Source organism: Hemiscyllium ocellatum, chromosome 5 (genome assembly GCF_020745735.1).
Source record: "Hemiscyllium ocellatum isolate sHemOce1 chromosome 5, sHemOce1.pat.X.cur, whole genome shotgun sequence".
NCBI lineage: Eukaryota > Metazoa > Chordata > Chondrichthyes > Orectolobiformes > Hemiscylliidae > Hemiscyllium > Hemiscyllium ocellatum.
In genome coordinates this window covers 26,004,814-26,024,149 of record NC_083405.1, presented here as the reverse complement: position 1 = coordinate 26,024,149, position 19,336 = coordinate 26,004,814, and the positions used below count along the sequence as shown (strand labels likewise).

At 39.3% G+C, this 19,336-nt stretch overlaps 1 protein-coding gene across 1 annotated transcript in view; it reads right to left on the bottom strand.

Annotated features, from left to right (window-relative positions):
- Nucleotides 1-19,336, bottom strand: part of pde11al (phosphodiesterase 11a, like) — a 295,860-nt gene that overhangs the window by 50,974 nt on the left and 225,550 nt on the right. The window contains exon 14 of the mRNA XM_060825345.1: nt 8,404-8,494. Coding sequence (XP_060681328.1) covers nt 8,404-8,494 — 91 coding nt within the window. The remainder of the gene's footprint in view (nt 1-8,403; nt 8,495-19,336) is intronic.

Genomic DNA, 19,336 nt, shown 5'->3' with positions numbered 1-19,336 from the left:
GCATAATCATCTTTCCTTTCATATTTTGCTCTTCTAATTATAATGGCTAACTTTTCATGAATCATTTTGATTTTCTTTTCATACCTTACAACTAAAGTTCTAAATCTCTTTGGAACTTCCAATTACTTCTAGATTTTCACTGTATAAATAATATTTGGATCTATCATTTTCGATATTATCTTTCATAATATCTATCTGTATATTTTGCCCAATATACTTGATCCCATGCTTGCCTGCAGGGACATCCTTTTCCACAGTTTCTCCCATTCAATATATAAAAGCTTAAAGGGCTAGATATTCAGCAAAACTAATTCACACCAAAGTAATAAAAAGGAGCACGGGTTCATTCTAATGCCACAAGCCATGCCTGAAGAAGCTTAATACCCTTATCAGGTCAGGCAATGTAAAATGGGCCAAGAATGTACTGTGCTAAGAATGTCTGCCAGCTATAGTGACCTCACTCAAATAGTGTTAAGTGTTTGAATTGCTTACCATCAACGTACAGGAGCAAAGCAATGTCCTCTACACTACCGGCCTTCAATGATAATTAACATTCACTTACAGCCCTACTGCATTCACTTCATTAAAAGTCTCAGATGGAATCAAATTGCTTGGTGCATGCACTTCTCATCAAACCATTTTGCTGACACCATGGATTTTTACCACATTGTGGTCAGTAATGGCAAGTTTCATTTTGCATTATTTTTATAGGACAGGACAGTCCATACTATAGGAAACAGCTGCATTGGTTGTAAATCTCTCAAATTTGGTCCTTTTTAATCACACAAAACTAACAAACCTAGTGAGAAGCTAGATAGGATATATGGCAAAGAGAAATAGAGGCTGAGACTGTCAATCCTTTTCTGATATGTATACCTATATATTTCTAATAAGTCTTATCTGCATGCTCTCCAGTGTCTCTATATCCTTTTTATAATATGGCAACCAGAACCGCACATAGTAGTCATAAGTGTGGTCTAAGCAAGGTTTGATTTGGTTTAACATAACTTCCCTAGTTTGCACAAAACAAAACATAGAACTACTGACACTGAAGGCCTGAAACAAGAACAGAAACTGCAAGAGAAATTCACCTGGTCTGCCAGCATCTATAGAGAAAGCAGTGTTGATGCTAATATTAACTCTGCTTTCCCTCCACAGATGTTGTCAGCCCACTGAGTTTCTACAGCCTTTTATGTTTTTGTTCCCCTTTGGCAATTCTATATTTCCAGAAATAAAGCCCAGTGTTTCTCATGGCCTTTCTAACTTTCTTTTCTTTGTTCACTAAATGTGGGCATCACTGGCTAGGCCAGCATTTATAGCTCATCCCTAATTGCCCCTGAGAAGTAGGGTGGTGAGCTGCCTTCTTGAACCACTGCAAACCTTAACGGCGTATCCACAATGCTTTTAGTAAGGGAATGAATAAATTAATTAGTTTTATTTTCATGTGCAGTGAAAAGTTTGCAAAGTCGCTGATAACGCCGCCTCCTTACATACAAGATACCTAGGTACAGATACTTAAGTATTTAGCATAAAATTGAAAGAATAACAAATAGAAGTACAACACAAGAATAAAAAAGGAAAGAGCGTACTCGATTTACAGTCCTTTCACCTCAGTCTGTGCCAGCACCTCGACTCTAGAGCCCACTGGGCTTCAAAACCTGAGGCCTTGCCCCTCCCGCAATGGCCTCCGGTCCACGACTCGCCTCCTCCATTCCTCTCCAAGTAGGTATAACAGTTAAAAGTTTTAAAAGAAAGCACTCAACAAAAGGTGAAATAAAAACTGCCACCATTTTGGCCAGAAGAAGACAAAGGCAGAGAATGAGCTCTGGCTGGAGCGTCCTACTCCACTATCATCTTGACACCAGAGATGTGCCCAAAATCCAGGATTTCTGGGATCTGGACTCAGTGACGGTGAAGAAGTGGTGATACTGTTCCAAGATAAGACGGCGTATGGTTTGGAAGGGAACTTGCAGGTGTTGTACTTCTCATGCATCATCTGCTTTTCACCTTCAGGTGGTAGAGATCAAAGATTTGGAAGGTGCCATTGAGGATCCATGGAGAAGCCAGTACACATTGCTACCACCAAGCATTGGTGGTGGAAGGAGTGTATGGTGAATCGGGTGCCAATCAAGCAGACTGCTTTGTCTGGATGGTGTTCAACAAGTTGAGGGTGGTACGGCTATGGAATGAGCTGCCAGAGGATGTGGTGGAGGCTGGTACAATTGCAACATTTAAGAGGCATTTGGATGAGTATATGAATAGGAAGGGTTTGGAGGGATATGGGACGGGTGCTGGCAGATGGGACTGGATTGGGTTGGGATATTTAGTGGGCATGGACGGGTTGGACTGAAGGGTCTGTTTCCATGCTGTACATCTCTATGACTCCATGTGGCAAGTGCAGAGTATCCTATCAAACCCTCAACTTGTACCCTATAGATAGCAGACAGGGTATGGGGAGTCAGGATTTGAGCTACTTATCACAGAATTCCTAGCATCTGACCTGCTCTTGGAGCCACAGTATTTGTTTGGCTGGTACATTTTGCTTCAACTCAATGGCAGCATCCAGGATGGTGATAGTGGGGGAGTCAGTGATGGTAATGCAATTCTGTGTCAGGAGGAGATAGTCATTTTTTGGCACTTCTTTGACATGAATATTTCTTGTCACTTATCAGTCCAAGCCTGAATGTTGCTACATATGGACAAGAACTGCTCCAGTGCAACATTAGCGACTGATATACTCTGAGCTCCCTTATTTCCTTTTATAGGAATATTTTCACGTTCCAAATAAGAAGCGACTTCTCTATTTTTTTTCTGCCAGAATATGTCATCTTCATCTCTCAAAATTATTTTTGCAATTATTTGTCCACTCTGCAAGTTTATAAATGTACTCCTGCAATTTCTTCCAGTCATTTTCAGTGTTGCCTATGCAACTCCTCCTCTCCATTCTCTTTCATTCCATAACTCATTTGTTCATGCCATCAACAAATGTAGTTCCAAAACTCAAATTGTCACTATAAATTGTAAACAACAATGGTCCCAGTATTGGTCTCTGGGAACTCAACTTCCTGCCATCTGCCATCCTGATTTACTCGCAGCTTTATTTTCTGTCTTGAAGTTGACAATCCATTTATTCACTTGCCCTCTCACTGACTAAACATTCTCTAATTGTATTTGTTGGTTCATTCTGGGTCATCTTATCAAAGATCTTTTGAAACTCTGTCAATTACATTTGCTGTATTATCATTACCCATTCTCTTTGGTACTCCTTAAATAAACAAAAATGGTCTTTCAAGATCTTTCCTTTTGAAAATCATGCTGGCTGTTTATTATTTAACCCTTACCTAACACTAGGGGCAATTTAGCTCAGCCAATTCACCTGACCTGCACATCTTTGGACTGTGGGAGGAAACTGGAGCACCCGGAGGAAACCCACGCAGACACGGAGAGAATGTGCAAACTCCACAGTCAGTCGCCTGAGGCGGGAATTGAACCCGGGTCTCTGGCGCTGAGAGACAGCAGTGCTAACCACTGTGCCACCCACCTTTGTTTAGATTAGTCAATTGAATTCAGCTGTGTTCTGTGCAAGAAGCTGCCACTCTATTTTCCCTCTAACTTCAAGCCTGCTTCTTTATTTAATTTTAGTTTTTGTGCCACGGAGTGTTTATTAGGATTGTTGCAAGTATTTTGGAACAGCATCATTTTGTCCGGATAGCCGGCCAGGATAAGTTACTTGGTATTCCGACTTCTGTTCTTTATATTTCATTCAGCAATCTTTTAAATTAATTCTGTTTTGTTTTTAAACAAAGTAGTCTGACTGGCTAATTCTCTCCTAGAATGTCCACTGTGCACTTACTTAAAACAAATAGCAAAAGTTAGCATCTGGGCTACCTTCTTGAAATGTTTTGAGGGGTCTGGCCAGGTCCATAACAATGTACTTACCATGTGCTTCATTTCAGACTCTCAGTTGTTACTTACTTCGTTATAAATCCTTGGATTACACTAATGTTTAGGTTGCTCTTTTAGCAGAACATATATTACAACACCTAACTGAATGTTGTTTTAATGGTTTCCATGGTTGTTCCACATTATCATTTGTCAATATTGTTTCTTATTAAATCCACCAAGCAGCCTGTAATTGGGGGAGATGCTGGGTGAGCAACATGATAATAAGCTAACTGAATCCATTGTTTATGCAACTATTTCCCACTCAGAGGGACTCATCCAGCCACAGCCACTTTTAACCAACACTGTGGCGAGCTCAGCAGATTTTCCTGCATGGACCTATATTAGGCAGAGGGGGTCTCCCTTCTTAATGTGCTCTGTGGGCACAAAGACCTCCCTTCAAATTCTAAGAATGCATCGGCAACCCAATCCACGGTTTCAGTAACTCTCCTGTTCTTTCATCTGTGGTCCAAAATTCCTTATAACCCTTGTCAGTGCACACCTCCCCCATACTCTACCCTGCTCACATTTATTCCATTGTTGGCATAACAATCCCCGATAAATGTCCCAGTGTAACCCCGGGAAGTGGCCACTGTTCATAGAGTCATACAAATAGAAACAGATCCATTGGTCCAACGAGTCCATACCAACCATAATCTCAAACCCACCTGCTCTTCTTAGTTCAGATCTTCAAATTTTTCTTATTCATGTGCTTATATAAATGTCTTTGTTCCTCTGGAAGTTCATTCCACACATGAGCTACTCTCTTTAACATGGCTAACGTAGGAGATTTCAACGAGGTAAAAACAATGACTGCAGATGCTGGAAACCAGATTCTGGATCAGTGGTGCTGGAAGAGCACAGCAGTTCAGGCAGCATCCAAAGTGCAGCGAAATCAACGTTTCGGGCAAAAGCCCTTCATCAGGGCTTTTGCCCGAAACGTCGATTTTGCTGCACTTTGGATGCTGTCTGAACTGCTGTGCTCTTCCAGCACCACTGATCCAGAATAACGTAGGAGATTTATCAAACAGGTTGACGAAGCAAGAAACATCACAAAGACACAGTTGTCAGTATGGACAAAAAATGCGAGGAGTCGTCTTATATGAACAAAGTGGAGAGAGTACAATTTTGGGGAATAAAAAAACACAGAATTAGTTATACAATGAATGACAGGAAGACCTTCAGTCCAAATACATGATCCCTAAGAGCCATCTTGAATTTTCACCAAGGTTTCCTGATAGGATTTTTATGGAAACCTGGGGAAAAGGTGGAAATAGATTTTAAAAAAGGATATTTATAATAATTCTATAGCAGTTATGGTAAATACTGAAATCATGAGATGCAGAGTATCTTATAGAAACAGGGCTAAATCTTTCCAGAACTTTGCCAAGTGTAATTTTTTTAAAGAGTTTCACAAACAATTTCTCTTTGAAAGCCGTAACAACTTTTCTCATACTACAGGTCATAGAGTCATAGAGATGTACAGCATGGAACCAGACCCTTCAATCCAACTCGTCCATGCCGACCAGATATCCCAAGCTAATCTTGTCCCATTTGCCAGTACTTGGCCCACATCCCTCCAAACCCTTCCTATTAATATACCCATCCAGATGCCTTTTTAATCTAGTAATTGTACCAGCTTCCGTCATTTCCTCTGGCAGCTCATTCCATACATGCACCACCCTCTGCATGAAAACGTTGCCCCTTAGGTCCCTTTTATACCTTTTCCTCCTCACCCTAAACCTATGCCCTCTAGTCCTGGACTCCCCCACCCCAGGGAAAAGACTTTGTCTATTTATTCTATCCATGCTCCTTATGATGTTATAAACCTCTGTAAGGTCACCCCTCAGCTTCCGACACTCCAAGGGAAACAGCTCCAGCCTATTCAGCCTCTCCCTATAGCTCAAATCCTCCAACCCTGGCAACATCCTTGTAAATCTTTTCTGAATCCTTTCAAATTTCACAACATCCTTCCTAGAGGAAGAAGACCAGAATTGCACACAATATTCCAACAGTGGCCTAACCAATGTCCTGTACAGCCACAACATGACCTCCCAACTCCTGTACTCAATACTCTGAACAATAAAGGAAAGCAAACCAAACGCCCATTTCACTATCCTATCTAACTGCGACTCCACTTTCAAGGAGCTATGAACCTGCACTCCAAGGTCTCTTTGTTCAGCAACACTCTCAGGACCTTACCATTAAATGTATAAGTTCATCCCTGATTTGCCATTCCAAACCGCAGCCCTCACATTTTTCTAAATTAACGAGAATGGCACGGTGTCACAGAGGTTAGCACTGCAGCCTCACAGCGCCAGGGATCTGGGTTCAATTCCAGCTTCGGGCAACTGTGTATGTGGAGTTTGCACATTCTCCCCGTGTTTGCGGGGGTTTCCTCCGGGTGCTCCAGTTTTTCTGTCACAGCCCAAGTTAACTGGATTGGCCATGTTAGATTGCCCATTGTGTTCAGGGATGTGTAGGTTAGGGGCATTAGTCAGGGGAAATGTAGTGGAATAGGGTAGGGGAATGGGTCAGTGTGGACTTGTTGGGCTGAAGCGTCTGTTTCCACACTGCAGGGATTTTATTGTATTCTTAAACTCCACCTTCCACTCCTCGGCCCATTGGCCCATCTGATTAAGCTCCCATTGCACTTTAGTGTCATCTGCAAACTTACTAACTATACCTCCAATGTTCACATCCAAATCAGTTACCGTTCTGCTATAACACACGTTTCGATAACGCAAATTTGCTGTAATGCGAGTGACGAATTGGGCACACTGTTTCTCAAGTGCAAACTTGTAAAACGTGTGTTGTCTGCAACGCGATCACATCGCAAACACTTTAAGTGCTGTTTCTACAGCATGTTTTTCTATCATGCGGAATTACACAAGAACGCAACCATCACGTTATAGAAGAACTACCCACATCTTCTCAAACTCACTTAATTAACTGTCCACAATAACTCTACGACACCCTGCTCATTGTGTGGTCCCATTTAGAACACATGGAATTAAAGTTACTCTCAGGACCTTCTGGGATTACTGGCACCAGCAACATTTTTTAAAGGTCAGCCATGCATTTGGTCAATCACTGGCATTCCACAGCTGCCCTGCATGGCTCATTGTATTCGCCCCACTCATTACTGCCTTGCTTTGCCAACAGGGACTTGAAGGTCCGGATCTAAAAGCGGTGTTTGTGGTTGCTGCCCATGCGTTGCCATGAAAGGATCATGAGATTTTGGTGAGTGGTGGAGACCAGGTTACCGCATTGACTTTCATGTCAGAATCTGTCCAGCAGGTTTGAGATTGGGAAACTACATTATCAATGAGATGAGATTACATAACAAGGAGAACATTAATGCAGGAACACAGACCTATCGCTGTTCAGTAGCTCGAATCTCATATCACCATTCAACACATAACTTGAAAATGGGACATTTTGCTCTCAACAGCAGAAAGCTCCTCAGTTCTGATCTAATTTGATAATCCTAATGTTCTTACCAATGCCCACATTGTTCCAGGGTCAGGGGAAGTGGGTGAAGATTCTGCCACTGTACCATTTTGCACATGACCAGTAAGGTTGGCAATAAAGTTTTTTCAGTTCCTAGTTAAACATAGCTAATAAATGAAAAGGGATCCTACCATCCATGTTCACATCACTTGACAACATTGCAGACTTCTTGCTGGTTGCTGACATGCTCATTGCATAAATTTGACAAACTGTTGAAAATGATCAGCCATCCCACAATTCTGATTTAAACATCTTGCCATGTTTTTTGGGTTTGAGGAGCTCCAAGTTGATCCCAAATAACAGTTTCTTAAAAAAAATTGTTTAATATGTCTTTCTTGAAAATTCCAGCGTTGCAAGAATGGAAATTGGGCTTTACTGCAATGATGGAAGTGAAGTTCTGAGTGAGAATGAATGCTCTTCTTATCAGTTAACTTTGCGCATAGATTTCAATAATAAAAATATCTATTTAAATTACAACTTGTAAGAAGTAATGGCTTAGAACTTGTATCACTGTTTCATACATGAATAAAGATCACTGGTATATGGGGAAAGCAATTCATCTGACACTGTGCTTTCCTAAAAAATGTGGTAGCATAAATTATTGGATAACAAACCAATTGTGTGGCACTAATCAACTTGATTCCCGTTAAAGAATCCTCGTAAGCATAAACTTTCATTTGTAATAAAACTCTAGCTTTCCTAGGGTTTTGCATAGAGTAGGCAGTCATGCATATCTATTTGGTATTAAAGTTAGGCTTAATAATTACCACACTATAAATTCTCATGCTATAAATGCATAAAACAATAATTTATAATCCATGGTATTTTGCAGTTCAGCAACCATGTTTATTAAAAACCGATACCCCTTCGACGCTTTATATTGCATTTGCAAATAGCGGCCTTTTTTTCTTCATTTTTGCCTAGAGTCAGTGCTTCTGCTGTGCTTACCTCACTCTGCAGTATCATTACAGCATGGTTGAAATGATGGTGCTCCATAGTGGCTGATGTCCCATATAGCTGTGCTAAAGCTGATCCGCTCCTGGAAAAGAAGCAAATGGTAAAAACTGTGGGGACTGTGAGAACTGCAGTGCTAAACCAATTGCATTCATGTTCATACATGTATCTCCTGGTTCATTAAATCATAAATTTTAAATCAGTAGCTGTAGTGAACCTGAATGCATAAAGAAGAAGAATTCATCAGTGTTAAATTTCTCATTCACAGTTCTTCACACTTACCAATTTAAAATTGAAAGTAAACTAAATGTTTACAGCAGTTTGCTAAATTATTCAGGAAAAGGTACTAATGGACAGTGCAGTGTAGGGTAACATAATGCTGTTGAATGCCATTGTACTTCTAGAACTTCACAAATGATTACAAAATCAACTCAATGGGTCAGACAGATTTAAGGTTATGCACAACATAATCACTCATACAGACCAATTCATCTGAATGACCCATTTCACTGTTGTATACTTCATAATTCTATATAATCACTAATATCAAAAAACCAAAATTCTCCATAAATTGGGATCACCCTGACGTAACTGTAGAGCAATATCCAAATAGACACAAACTCAAATGAAAGGAAGTTTTTGGAATAAGCAGAATGACATGATTTTCGTTTAATTTTCTGCAACTTGCGTTCCTGATGAAAAGTTATATTTCTTTCCTACTTTTGTGTCTGTTGCAATAGTTTGCTCCAACAGTTTTACTCCCACAATGCACATTATTGATTCTACTCTCTATTAGCAGTGACTTTGTCAAACATTCCAAGGAAAGGTAAACCTCAGTTCAAATACCGGGGACAGTTTTCTGAGACTTTGTTACAGAAGATAGCCAAGCAGGCAAAAATGACTGAATTTCACATGCTGTTAAAAGGGAGAGAAGAGTGGATCCAAGACCACTATTTTGAATTTAAATAAGGGCAATTATGAGGCTGTGGAAGCAGAACTAGATAAAATGAACTAGAAATTTAGATTAAAGCATAGGATTATAAAGATACAGTTGCAAGCATTTAAGGGGATATTCCAGAAAGCACAGAATAGATATATTCTAACAAATCACAGAAAGCTCTAAAGGATGGGCCCACCAAAAATAGGATCACACTCAAATAAAATACATATAATTGTACAAAGATTGGTGGCAGGTCAGGAGATTGTATAGAATACAAAAAAAGCATATGAATACTAAAATATTAATCAGGAGGGAAATATTAGAGTACAGGAGAAAGTTAGCCAAAAATATAAAAAAAATGTTTCTTCAGATATTTAAAAAGAACACAGTTAACAAAGTAAGTCTTGGTACAGTTACCAGGGAAATCATATGGAGTAAATCATTGAAATTGCAAGTTGACAAGTCCCTAGGTCCTAATGGATTTTGTCCTGGGGCTTTAAAAGAAGTAGCTAGTGAGATAATTAATGTGTTGCTTTAATTTTCCAAAACTCATTCGATTCAGAAGAAGTTCCTTTAGATTGGAACTAGCTATTAAAACTCCTTCATTCAAAAAGGGAGGCAGAAAGAAGGAAACTACAGGCATTGAGTTTAACATCTGTTATAAGGAAATTGTTCGAAGCAATTAGTAAAGACTTTGTTAAAGGGCATGCAGATAAGTTCAAAGTAATCAGGCAGTGCTAATATAGCTTTATCAAAGAGGACTCTTGTTTAACTAATTTATTAGAGTTCTTGAAGAAGTAACTTGTGTTGTGAATAAAAGGGGAACCAGTCAAAATGTTGTATTTAGATTTCTAGAAGGCATTTGATAAGGTGCTGCATTAAAGGTCATCGCGAAAATTGAAAGCTGATGGCATTGGCGGTAACATATTGGCATGGACAGAAGATAGGTTTGCTAACAGGAAGCAGAGAATAGGAGTAAATGGGTCTTTTTCAGGCTGGCTGAATGTCGTGCCATAAGGGTCAATGCTGGGGCCTCAACTCTTTACAATTTCTATAAATAATTTGGATGAAAGGACCAAAGGTATGGTAGCTAAGGTTGGTGATGGCACAAAGTAGGAAAGTAAGTTGTCAAGAGGTCAGAAGGAGCCTATAAATAGATAGGTTAAGTGACTGGGCAAAGATCTGGCAAATGGAGTACAATATGGGAAAATGTTGTCAGAAAGAATAAAAAAAATGCATGCTATCAAAATAGCGAGAGGTTGTAGAGCTCTGTGATGGAGAGAGATCTTGATGGCCTCATGGATGAATCACAAAAGATTAGTATTCTGTTTGAGCAAATAATCAGGAAAGCCAATAGAATGTAATTATCAACTTTTTTTCCACACAAAAGGTGGTATGTCTATGAAATGAGCTACCAGGGAAGTAGTAGAGGCATTTACAATTACAACAGTTAAAAGATATTTGGACAGGTACATGGATAGTGGAGAGTGTGGTGCTGGAAAACGCACAGCAGGTCAGGCAGCATCTGAGGAGCAGGAGAAATGATCCTGATGAAGGGCTTATGCCCGAAACGTCAATTCTCCTGCTGCTCGGATGCTGCCTGACCAGCTGTGCTTTTCCAGTACCACATCCTTGACTCGGATTTCCAGCATCTGCAGTCCTCACTTTCTCCCAGGTACATGGATAGGAAAGGTTAAGATTGATATGGGCCAAATGCAGGCAAATGTGACTAGTTCAGTTTAGCAAATCTGGTTGGCATGGCCGAAGGGTCTGCTTCAATGCTATATGTCTCTAATTGAATGCAAGAGCAGGGAGGTTATGATTCAGTTATACAGGGTATTAGTGAGGCCACACCTAAGGTTCTGTGTACAGTATCGGCCACCATACGTACAGAAAGATGTTAATGTGTTAAACGCAGTTCAGACAATACCTGGATTGAGCAAACTGTCAAAGTAAAGGCTAGGTTGACTAGGCCTATATCCAAAGGATATAGTTTACTGGAGATATGCAGCAAAATACAGTTGAGGTTAAAATTGGATTGGCTATGATTTAATTGAATGGTGGAATGGCTGCAAGTGTCAAGTGGCCTACTCTTGTAACTTGTTCCTATGTTTGTAGAAGAGCATTATCAACTGAATGGGTCTTGCAAATACAAATAAAGTGGCTGTCTTAAACTCTGAAGGTATGAAATCCACAACAGAGGATGTATAAATGAACGTAACCATCCATGTTATTTGGGAAAGGGCCAACCTTCAAAGTAGCGAGAAACTATTCTTCAGAAAGCCATCGATGAGATGACTTCCAGCTGAATCAATCAAGATCATAAACATCGATAACTTGAAAGCAGGAGAATGATTGCCGGCTCCCTGTTTCAATGTAGCATTCACCAGAGTACCAACCTCCTGGAAAGGTGCCCACAAGAAACTTTGTACCTTATTGAGAATTCCCTGCTTTACAAGATCTTCACTTCAACTAAAGCATCAATTCATTTATGAAACTATAAGCATTTGACTGAGAAAAATCAATCTGTATTTGTTATGTGTTTAATCTTTGTGTGTGCATGGGAAGCATCACACTTCAAACATCTGAGCTAAGAGTGTGAGAGGAAACTACCTTTCTATTTACTCAAAAAAACTTGCTGATGGAATTATTTAATTGGGATAACCACTCTGTGGGTAAGAAAACACACACTCATCACATATAAACATACTGAATATGGGCACTAAAAAAGAATTCTCAAAATCTCTGTGCCAATAGAGTGAAGAAGAATAAATTATTTCCAGCAGACAGCAGGGTCAGTAACTAGAGAACACAGAACATGCAAAAGAACCAGAGCAAGGAAAAGAACAAGAGGATAGTAACATTTATACAACAAGTTATGGTGATCTGGAATGCACTTCCTAAAAGAGTGGTGAAAACACCTTCGACAGTTAACCTTCAAAAGGAAATGGCATGAATATTTGAACGGGAAGCATCGGGTGAGGTGAGTGAGTGAGGGGATAATGTAGGAATACAGAGCTTGAGGGTGGAGCCACAGTTAAAAACAGATCTGGGAAAAACAGAGGCAAAGGTATTGGCAAGAGAAGACTCGCAATAGCTACCCTGGTGGTACAGGACTAGAGGCAGCCCACAAACGGATTCTACAGATAAAAGGACAAATGAGAAAAAACATTGGACAATTGGTTACATGCCCAACAAAACATTCTATTTCTGTGCTATTTACTAATAACTCAATTATATTGCCAAACTATTGGCAAGACCGAAAGTACAAACTAAATAGTAAGGATGCTGAAAATCTAAAATAAAAACAGGAGGAGCCAGTATTGGACAAGGGTGGACAAAGTTAAAAATCACATCATACCAGGTTATTCTCCAACAGGTTTATTTGAAAGGATTACCTCTTTATCAGGTGGTTGTGCAGCAGGACCATAAGGCACAGAATTTATAGCAAAAGGTTACACTGTCATAAGGCTGAAATATATATTAAAAATCTAAATGTGTTTATTACATTTCAGCTTCATGACACTGAAACCTTTTGCTATAAATTCTGTGCCTTATGGTCCTGCTGCACAACCACCTGATGAAGGAGCAGCGCTCCAAAAGCTAGTGCTTCCAAGTAAACCTGTTGGACTACAACCTGGTGTGTAATTTTTAACAGAAAATACTCGAAATACTCAACAACATTAACCCTGCTTTTCTCTTCAAAGATGATGTTAGACTTGGCAGGTCTGATGTGTTTTTAATCCGAAAATAATACTGGAGAAATGCAATTGTGACAGCGTGCTTACACCACCTATGGAGCCATCTAGTGTTCAGTTAACAATGTCTCAGTGCTTACGCACATCAGTTTAAGATTATTTCGGAATGTTTTAGAATTTGGTCAAAAGATGCTACTTTTACGATGAACTGATTGATTCATTTGTCATTAATGTACCCAAAATTATGCAAATGCCTCCACAAACCTCCAGCACAGAAACCACATAACACCAAAAGCAGCCATCTTTTCCGCAGCTTTCATAACCAAGTTACAGTTCAGCTTGATCATTGTTTATGATAATCCAAATACATTACAAGAGGAAAGAAAACAAACTTGGTTACTTTATAAAATGCAATCTAGTCACACAAGGGAATATATTAAACTAACCTTAATTTTGGATGGACATAAAAAAAATCAAATACAATTTTCTCAAAACTCACAAAAATCAGTTATGATAACACAGAATCTCGATTTTGTTCTCTTACAGCTTTAACCTCTGACTGTTTGCTGCCATTAAAGAAAAAAAAATTTTTTAAATCCCAGATGAAATGTGGATGGTAATTAGTATCACTACAAATATGTGGCCTGGCATTTCCTGATAACTTCTGTGCAATAATATTATGGCATCTACACTTTTCTTATTGGCAGGGAAATTTCAGGATTACTCATGGCATGCTTTAATTTCCTGATACTTCAGTGCCACTCCACCTTGCTGAGAAAATTCGAACAGCTCCACGCCATTGCTATCAAGGGTGATCCTGAGTGTACAAAGATATTGATTCATTAATCGTTACTGCAGGATAAGCTGGCTCAGAAGTGGTCAGATGTGCTGGAGTGGTCAAAATTAGTACCCAGTCGGTCAGTCAAATTTTCTCTATCGAAGGTAAATATTTAATATACTGCTATCTTGATCACAAACCTGCAAATTTAATGTATTAAATTTAAAGGAATTCTTGAGGGTAACATTTTTCCTGACTGAATCTAACATTTTAAATGAAATCTTGAAGCTCAATTAAATAATAAAACAAGTCTTTTGACAGTCAAGCATATTTGAATTTTCCTCCAACCAATAAAATTTTAGATTAATAGTAATTGAGCTTGTTGGCTAGACATTACTGTAATCAGTTAGAAATGGCTTCAGATCACCCAGAGTTTGGATCCCCTGCTTCAGTACCTAGTTGTCAAGTTAACTCAAATCAAACCTGAGCATTCTCTTTACATATATAGTGGCTCATTTTCACATTATGAGATCAGAACAATTATTCTCAGGCACATGTTCATCAGTACAATATCCAGATCTCTAACACTTACACACTTGCTGAGAAGCGAATTCGGAGGGGAAGAATTGATTTATTTAACTCATTCAATTAATTACAGAAGCATTCATAGATTTAATAATATTGGATGCTGAAAATGTGTTGCTGGAAAAGTGCAGCAGGTCAGGCAGCATCCAAGGAACAGGAGATTCGACGTTTCAGGCATAAGCCCTTCTTCAGGAATGATGCTGCCAAGTATTCGAAAATAGTGGACATTTTCTCCTAATTATTTTAAATGATATATTTTAATTTTCCATTAGATGAAATTCCTAGTAAGCAGGTATCTACCCACCACGCTCCCTACCACATGGTGCAGTCTCTAGGAGCTGCTGACGAACATCAGCAAAGTGAGGCCACTTAAGGGACTTGGTTGGCATCCAGGCAAAAAGACTGTTCTTAAGTCTTCCTGCTTTGCACTTAATCAGAGAGAACCAGGAAGGTGCTAGGATCTCTACTCCGCACCGTCCTGTTCAATCCGACAGTACCCTTTGGCTTCTGAGTCTCCCTCAGGGAGGAGTTATTCAATGTTGAAAGGAATTCACACTCTAAAGCATTTATTGACGCATGAACTAATTGGACTGATTTACTTTAAAATGTATGTCCATTAATGGGAGATGTAAAGGCTTCCTAAAATCAGTCCTTGGTGAATTGGACAAATCCCTTTCATACTAGTCTATCGTTTATCAGGAAATAAGTTGTTCCAAGTAACTTGCTGGAAATGCATTTTGTAAATAATTGCACAACATTTAGCTGGGTGGAGTACTGTGTACAATTCTGGTTGGCCTATTGTACGGCAGATGATATTCAACCGAAAAGGGTGCAAAACGATTTACAAGGATATTACCAGGACTGGGAGGCTTCAGTTAAAAGGAGAGGCTAGATAGGCTGGGATATTTTTTTCTCTGGAGTTTAGGAGGCTGAGGGGTGAGCCTATAGAGGTTTATAAAATCATGACGAAAAGATCTATAAGATCTATAAGATGAAAAGCCAAGCTCTTTTTCCAAGGGTAGGGGAGTCCAAAACTAGAAGGCATAATAGTTTAGGGTGAGATGGGGAAAAATCTAAAAGGGATCTGAGGGGCAGCTTTTCACACAGACAGTGATGTATATATGAAACGAGCTGCCAGAGAAAATGGTAGAGGCGGGTACAGTTACAATATTTAAAAAGACATCTGAATGTGTGCATTGATAGGAAAGGTTAAGAAGCCTACAGACCAAATGCAGGCAAATGGGAATAATTTGGTTCAGGAAACCTGGTTGGTACGGGTGGGTTGGGCTGAAGAGCCTGTTTCTATGATTCTATAAACTGGGTCAGGTCAATATGATAACCTTACCTGAGTAGATTAGGAGTGAAGTCACTGGTATAACGTGGTGGAAAAAAGGATTCCCCTGGAAATATTTCAGCTTATTATCTTGATTTTGCTTTCATTTCAGACCTCAGAATCCATTTATTTTGCTGCATTACATGTGGGAATATGGTGGTGTATATAAGGAGACAATAGTTTTGGTACTTCTCTTTCTAACAAGTTTTAACTTACTGCAATAACTTTGTTTAAAATTTAAAAAAAAACAAGATACCTCAGATAAGACAAATTGTTAGAGTGAAATTAACCAGGCATCAGGATTTGCAACAACAATGGAGCAGTCTTTGTTTTAGCATTCTGATGTCCATTTGAGCTGTCACAATGATGAGCAACAAGAGATTAATAACAAAATAAAAATACTATGACTCTATTTACACCGATCAATTTTTAGAATAGAAAAATAGGAAAACTGAATGAATTGTTGGCTCCCTTATTTTTATGGAACACATTAAATAGACCATTATATTACTCTCTGTCTGACCACAGCACCTGGCTGGATCTGTTTTGGACTGCACAGTTTCTAACTAACTGCAGTGCTCTCCGAGGTCGAATCTAACTAGTTCACCAGCAAACTCTGGCCTAAATTTGTCACTGGAGGAATGAGGCACAATGATTTAAGCTATTGCTTTTCAGGATATGCTGGCTATAACAAACTCCAATAAAATGTGTACATAAAAGAAAGCAAAGTTTGTATTGAATTTTAAGAGTTATTACAGGTCCAATGGATCCATTGGTTCTAACTTCCCCAACCATCATTATTTTTTAACGTCTCATAATTGTTTAACCAGGGAAAAAAAGGAGCTCACAGTCTGATTTTTACTATAAACAGTTAGAATCTCAATCACTCTTGCCAGCAGCTTTCTCATTCACTGAAATCCGTTGAAGTGTGATTGACATGTCAATTAAGTAAATTATTTACAAGCGTAAATTGAACAACAGATCATTGTTTGCAATAGTGTGATGACAAATGCTCTGACAGGTAAGAGCACTTCATGTTCATGTGCAACATGTGAGTACAAATAACACAGATTCCAGAAAAATGTACATTTCTGTTTTAACAAATCCTAAAAGACGTCAAGATCTCACTATCCATTCATTTGCTAGGCAATGAAACTAAAGAGGATGGGGATGGGGTCATTAAATCAGGTCTGATAACAGGCATAGTAATCACAAAATGTAATTACTGATGAAGGGCTTTTGCCCGCAATGTTGATTTTCCTGCTCCTCAGATGCTGCCTGACCTGCTGTGCTTTTCTAGCACCACTCTGATCTAAACTCTAGTTTCCAGCATCTGCAGTCCTCACTTTTGCCCACAGAGTGTAGTTACACCTTGCTTGTTCATTGCAATGCAGGCAATACATGGTTTGCTGCAAAGGACTCATGTCAGAATGGCAAGAGGCAGCATGCAGAAAACATCAATGGGTGTGTACACACAAGTCCTAATGTCACTGTCATAGAGAATAAAGGAGTCCAGCATCAGCCTTTGATACTGGGCTTAATGCAGATTTGAACATCCTCCTTTCTAGTGTGTAAGTTGTGGCCAACTCCATGAGAACATGCACAGACCCTAGCATGTTGCTGTGCATGCTCTGCTTCCATTACAACATAAGCTAAAGGCAGCCAACATCTGAGCAATGGTTTGGAAACTGAGTCTCAGGTTGCTGTTATGCAGGCCTAAACTGCTGCCATTTTGCCAACAGATATCAAAGCTGCACTGAGCTTTCACAAACTCTCATGGCAATCCAACAGTTTTTTCTTCATGATTACTGGGATAACTGAGGTGACACTCTGGGAGAATATGGCAGTGGCTCAGTGACAAACAAAACTACCAATCCCTTCCATGATGACAGCATTCACCCTCCCAACATGCCACTCCACTGACTGGTTACTGTTGCCTGCCAGCCTATGAGCCCAGACATGCCAAGATGGTGTAGTCTGAAGACTGGTTCTTAGACCCAAAGGTGTTGGACTTTGTTTTCAAAGGCTCCCTCATTGAAAGTCGGTAACCTTCTATCAGCAAAGCTGCAAATACTGGGATAGTATTGAATAGATGAACTAGGACAGTCAAGCACACCTTTTTCTTCCCCTAGTAAATCTATTCAGAGATGTTATTACACACCTCTGGAGCAGGTGGGGCTTGAACCCAGGCCTCCTGGACCAGGGGAGGGACAATATATTTGTGCCATAACAGGCCCCCTTTCCAATCACACCTATAAGACAGACACTAAGTGAATGCACCTGGATGATTGGCTAACTTTCATTTGGAACGTTAGTTTTTTTATTGAATAAAGTTCATTTCAAATTGTTGATTTCTGGGCTTTTTCTTTATTTCTGCATTGTGTGGCCAACAGGATGGTGTTGTGCTCAATTACAGAGGGAAAGTTAGCTGAATGACTGTTGTATAATAGAGATTTGGCAATGTGCTCAGCGAAGCCATTGCCAGGTGAGTTGATTGCAGACATCTTTACTGGAAAACTGAAAAGATTGTTGCCTCCTCCCTATCTCCTCCTCTCCCTCAACTTGCTTCTGAGTTTCTTGCTATTCACACTGTAGCACTACTGCGGCCCACATGATTGCCAGGTTGCACTGGATGCAGCAGACTACCATGAATCAGGACTCGCATGTCCAAATACTGCAGGGTTCTTTCAGCACAGTTCAGGTACTGGGCTCTTTGTTTTAGCACACCAATGGTCAGTTCTATTTGGAAGAGCATGGTCAAAGGCTATATCCATACACCTCCCCTACAAAGCCATGCCCCACAATACATTATAGTCTCTTTGCCAACTCACTACCAACTCAAACCCCTTAGCCAATTCTTTCCTATTCTCCATAACAACTGAAATGACCCAACATTATTCTGTAAATCAGAATTGAAAATAGGCTTTCAAATAAAATCTGCCATCATCACAATTTTAATTCAAATATTAATTTATTATATTCTATTACAAAATAGATATGTGTAATTACTATTAGTTGTATTGAAATTAATTTATCATGATATTGATTTGAAACAATGGACACATGATTATAATTTCGAAGTATTGAAAAATTGGGCATTACAGTCAATTTCATGTGTCATTGCACAGAGAGAGTGAAGATCAATTATAGCCTTTAGGTGAACTGGAGTTTGAAGTCTTGTACTTTGGAAAGCAAGATTTTCACAATCACAATTACTCATGTAGACCGGGTTATAAGCTTTTGTAGCAGTGAATCGAACAATGTTTATCAAGAGATTTGCCTGTGCATGTTTAGGTTTTTGTGTTTTTGAATGGCAAGTTGACAGAAGTGCAAGCTAATGAGAAAAACTGGGCATTGAGGACCTGATCAAGACTATAAGCCATGTATCTCTTTAACCAATCACATGGGTGGATAGTGAATTTAATAGTGCATTGATTGAGGGGACAAGTAAATTATCATGTGTGAATTCAATGTCAAATCAACTGTAGAGATATAATTTAAAGGAGAGAAAGAAAGATTATAGTAAGAGGAAAAAAGAGCAATTTAAAAACCCTTCGAATTTTTTTTTAATTTCCAAAACAATATAAAACCAA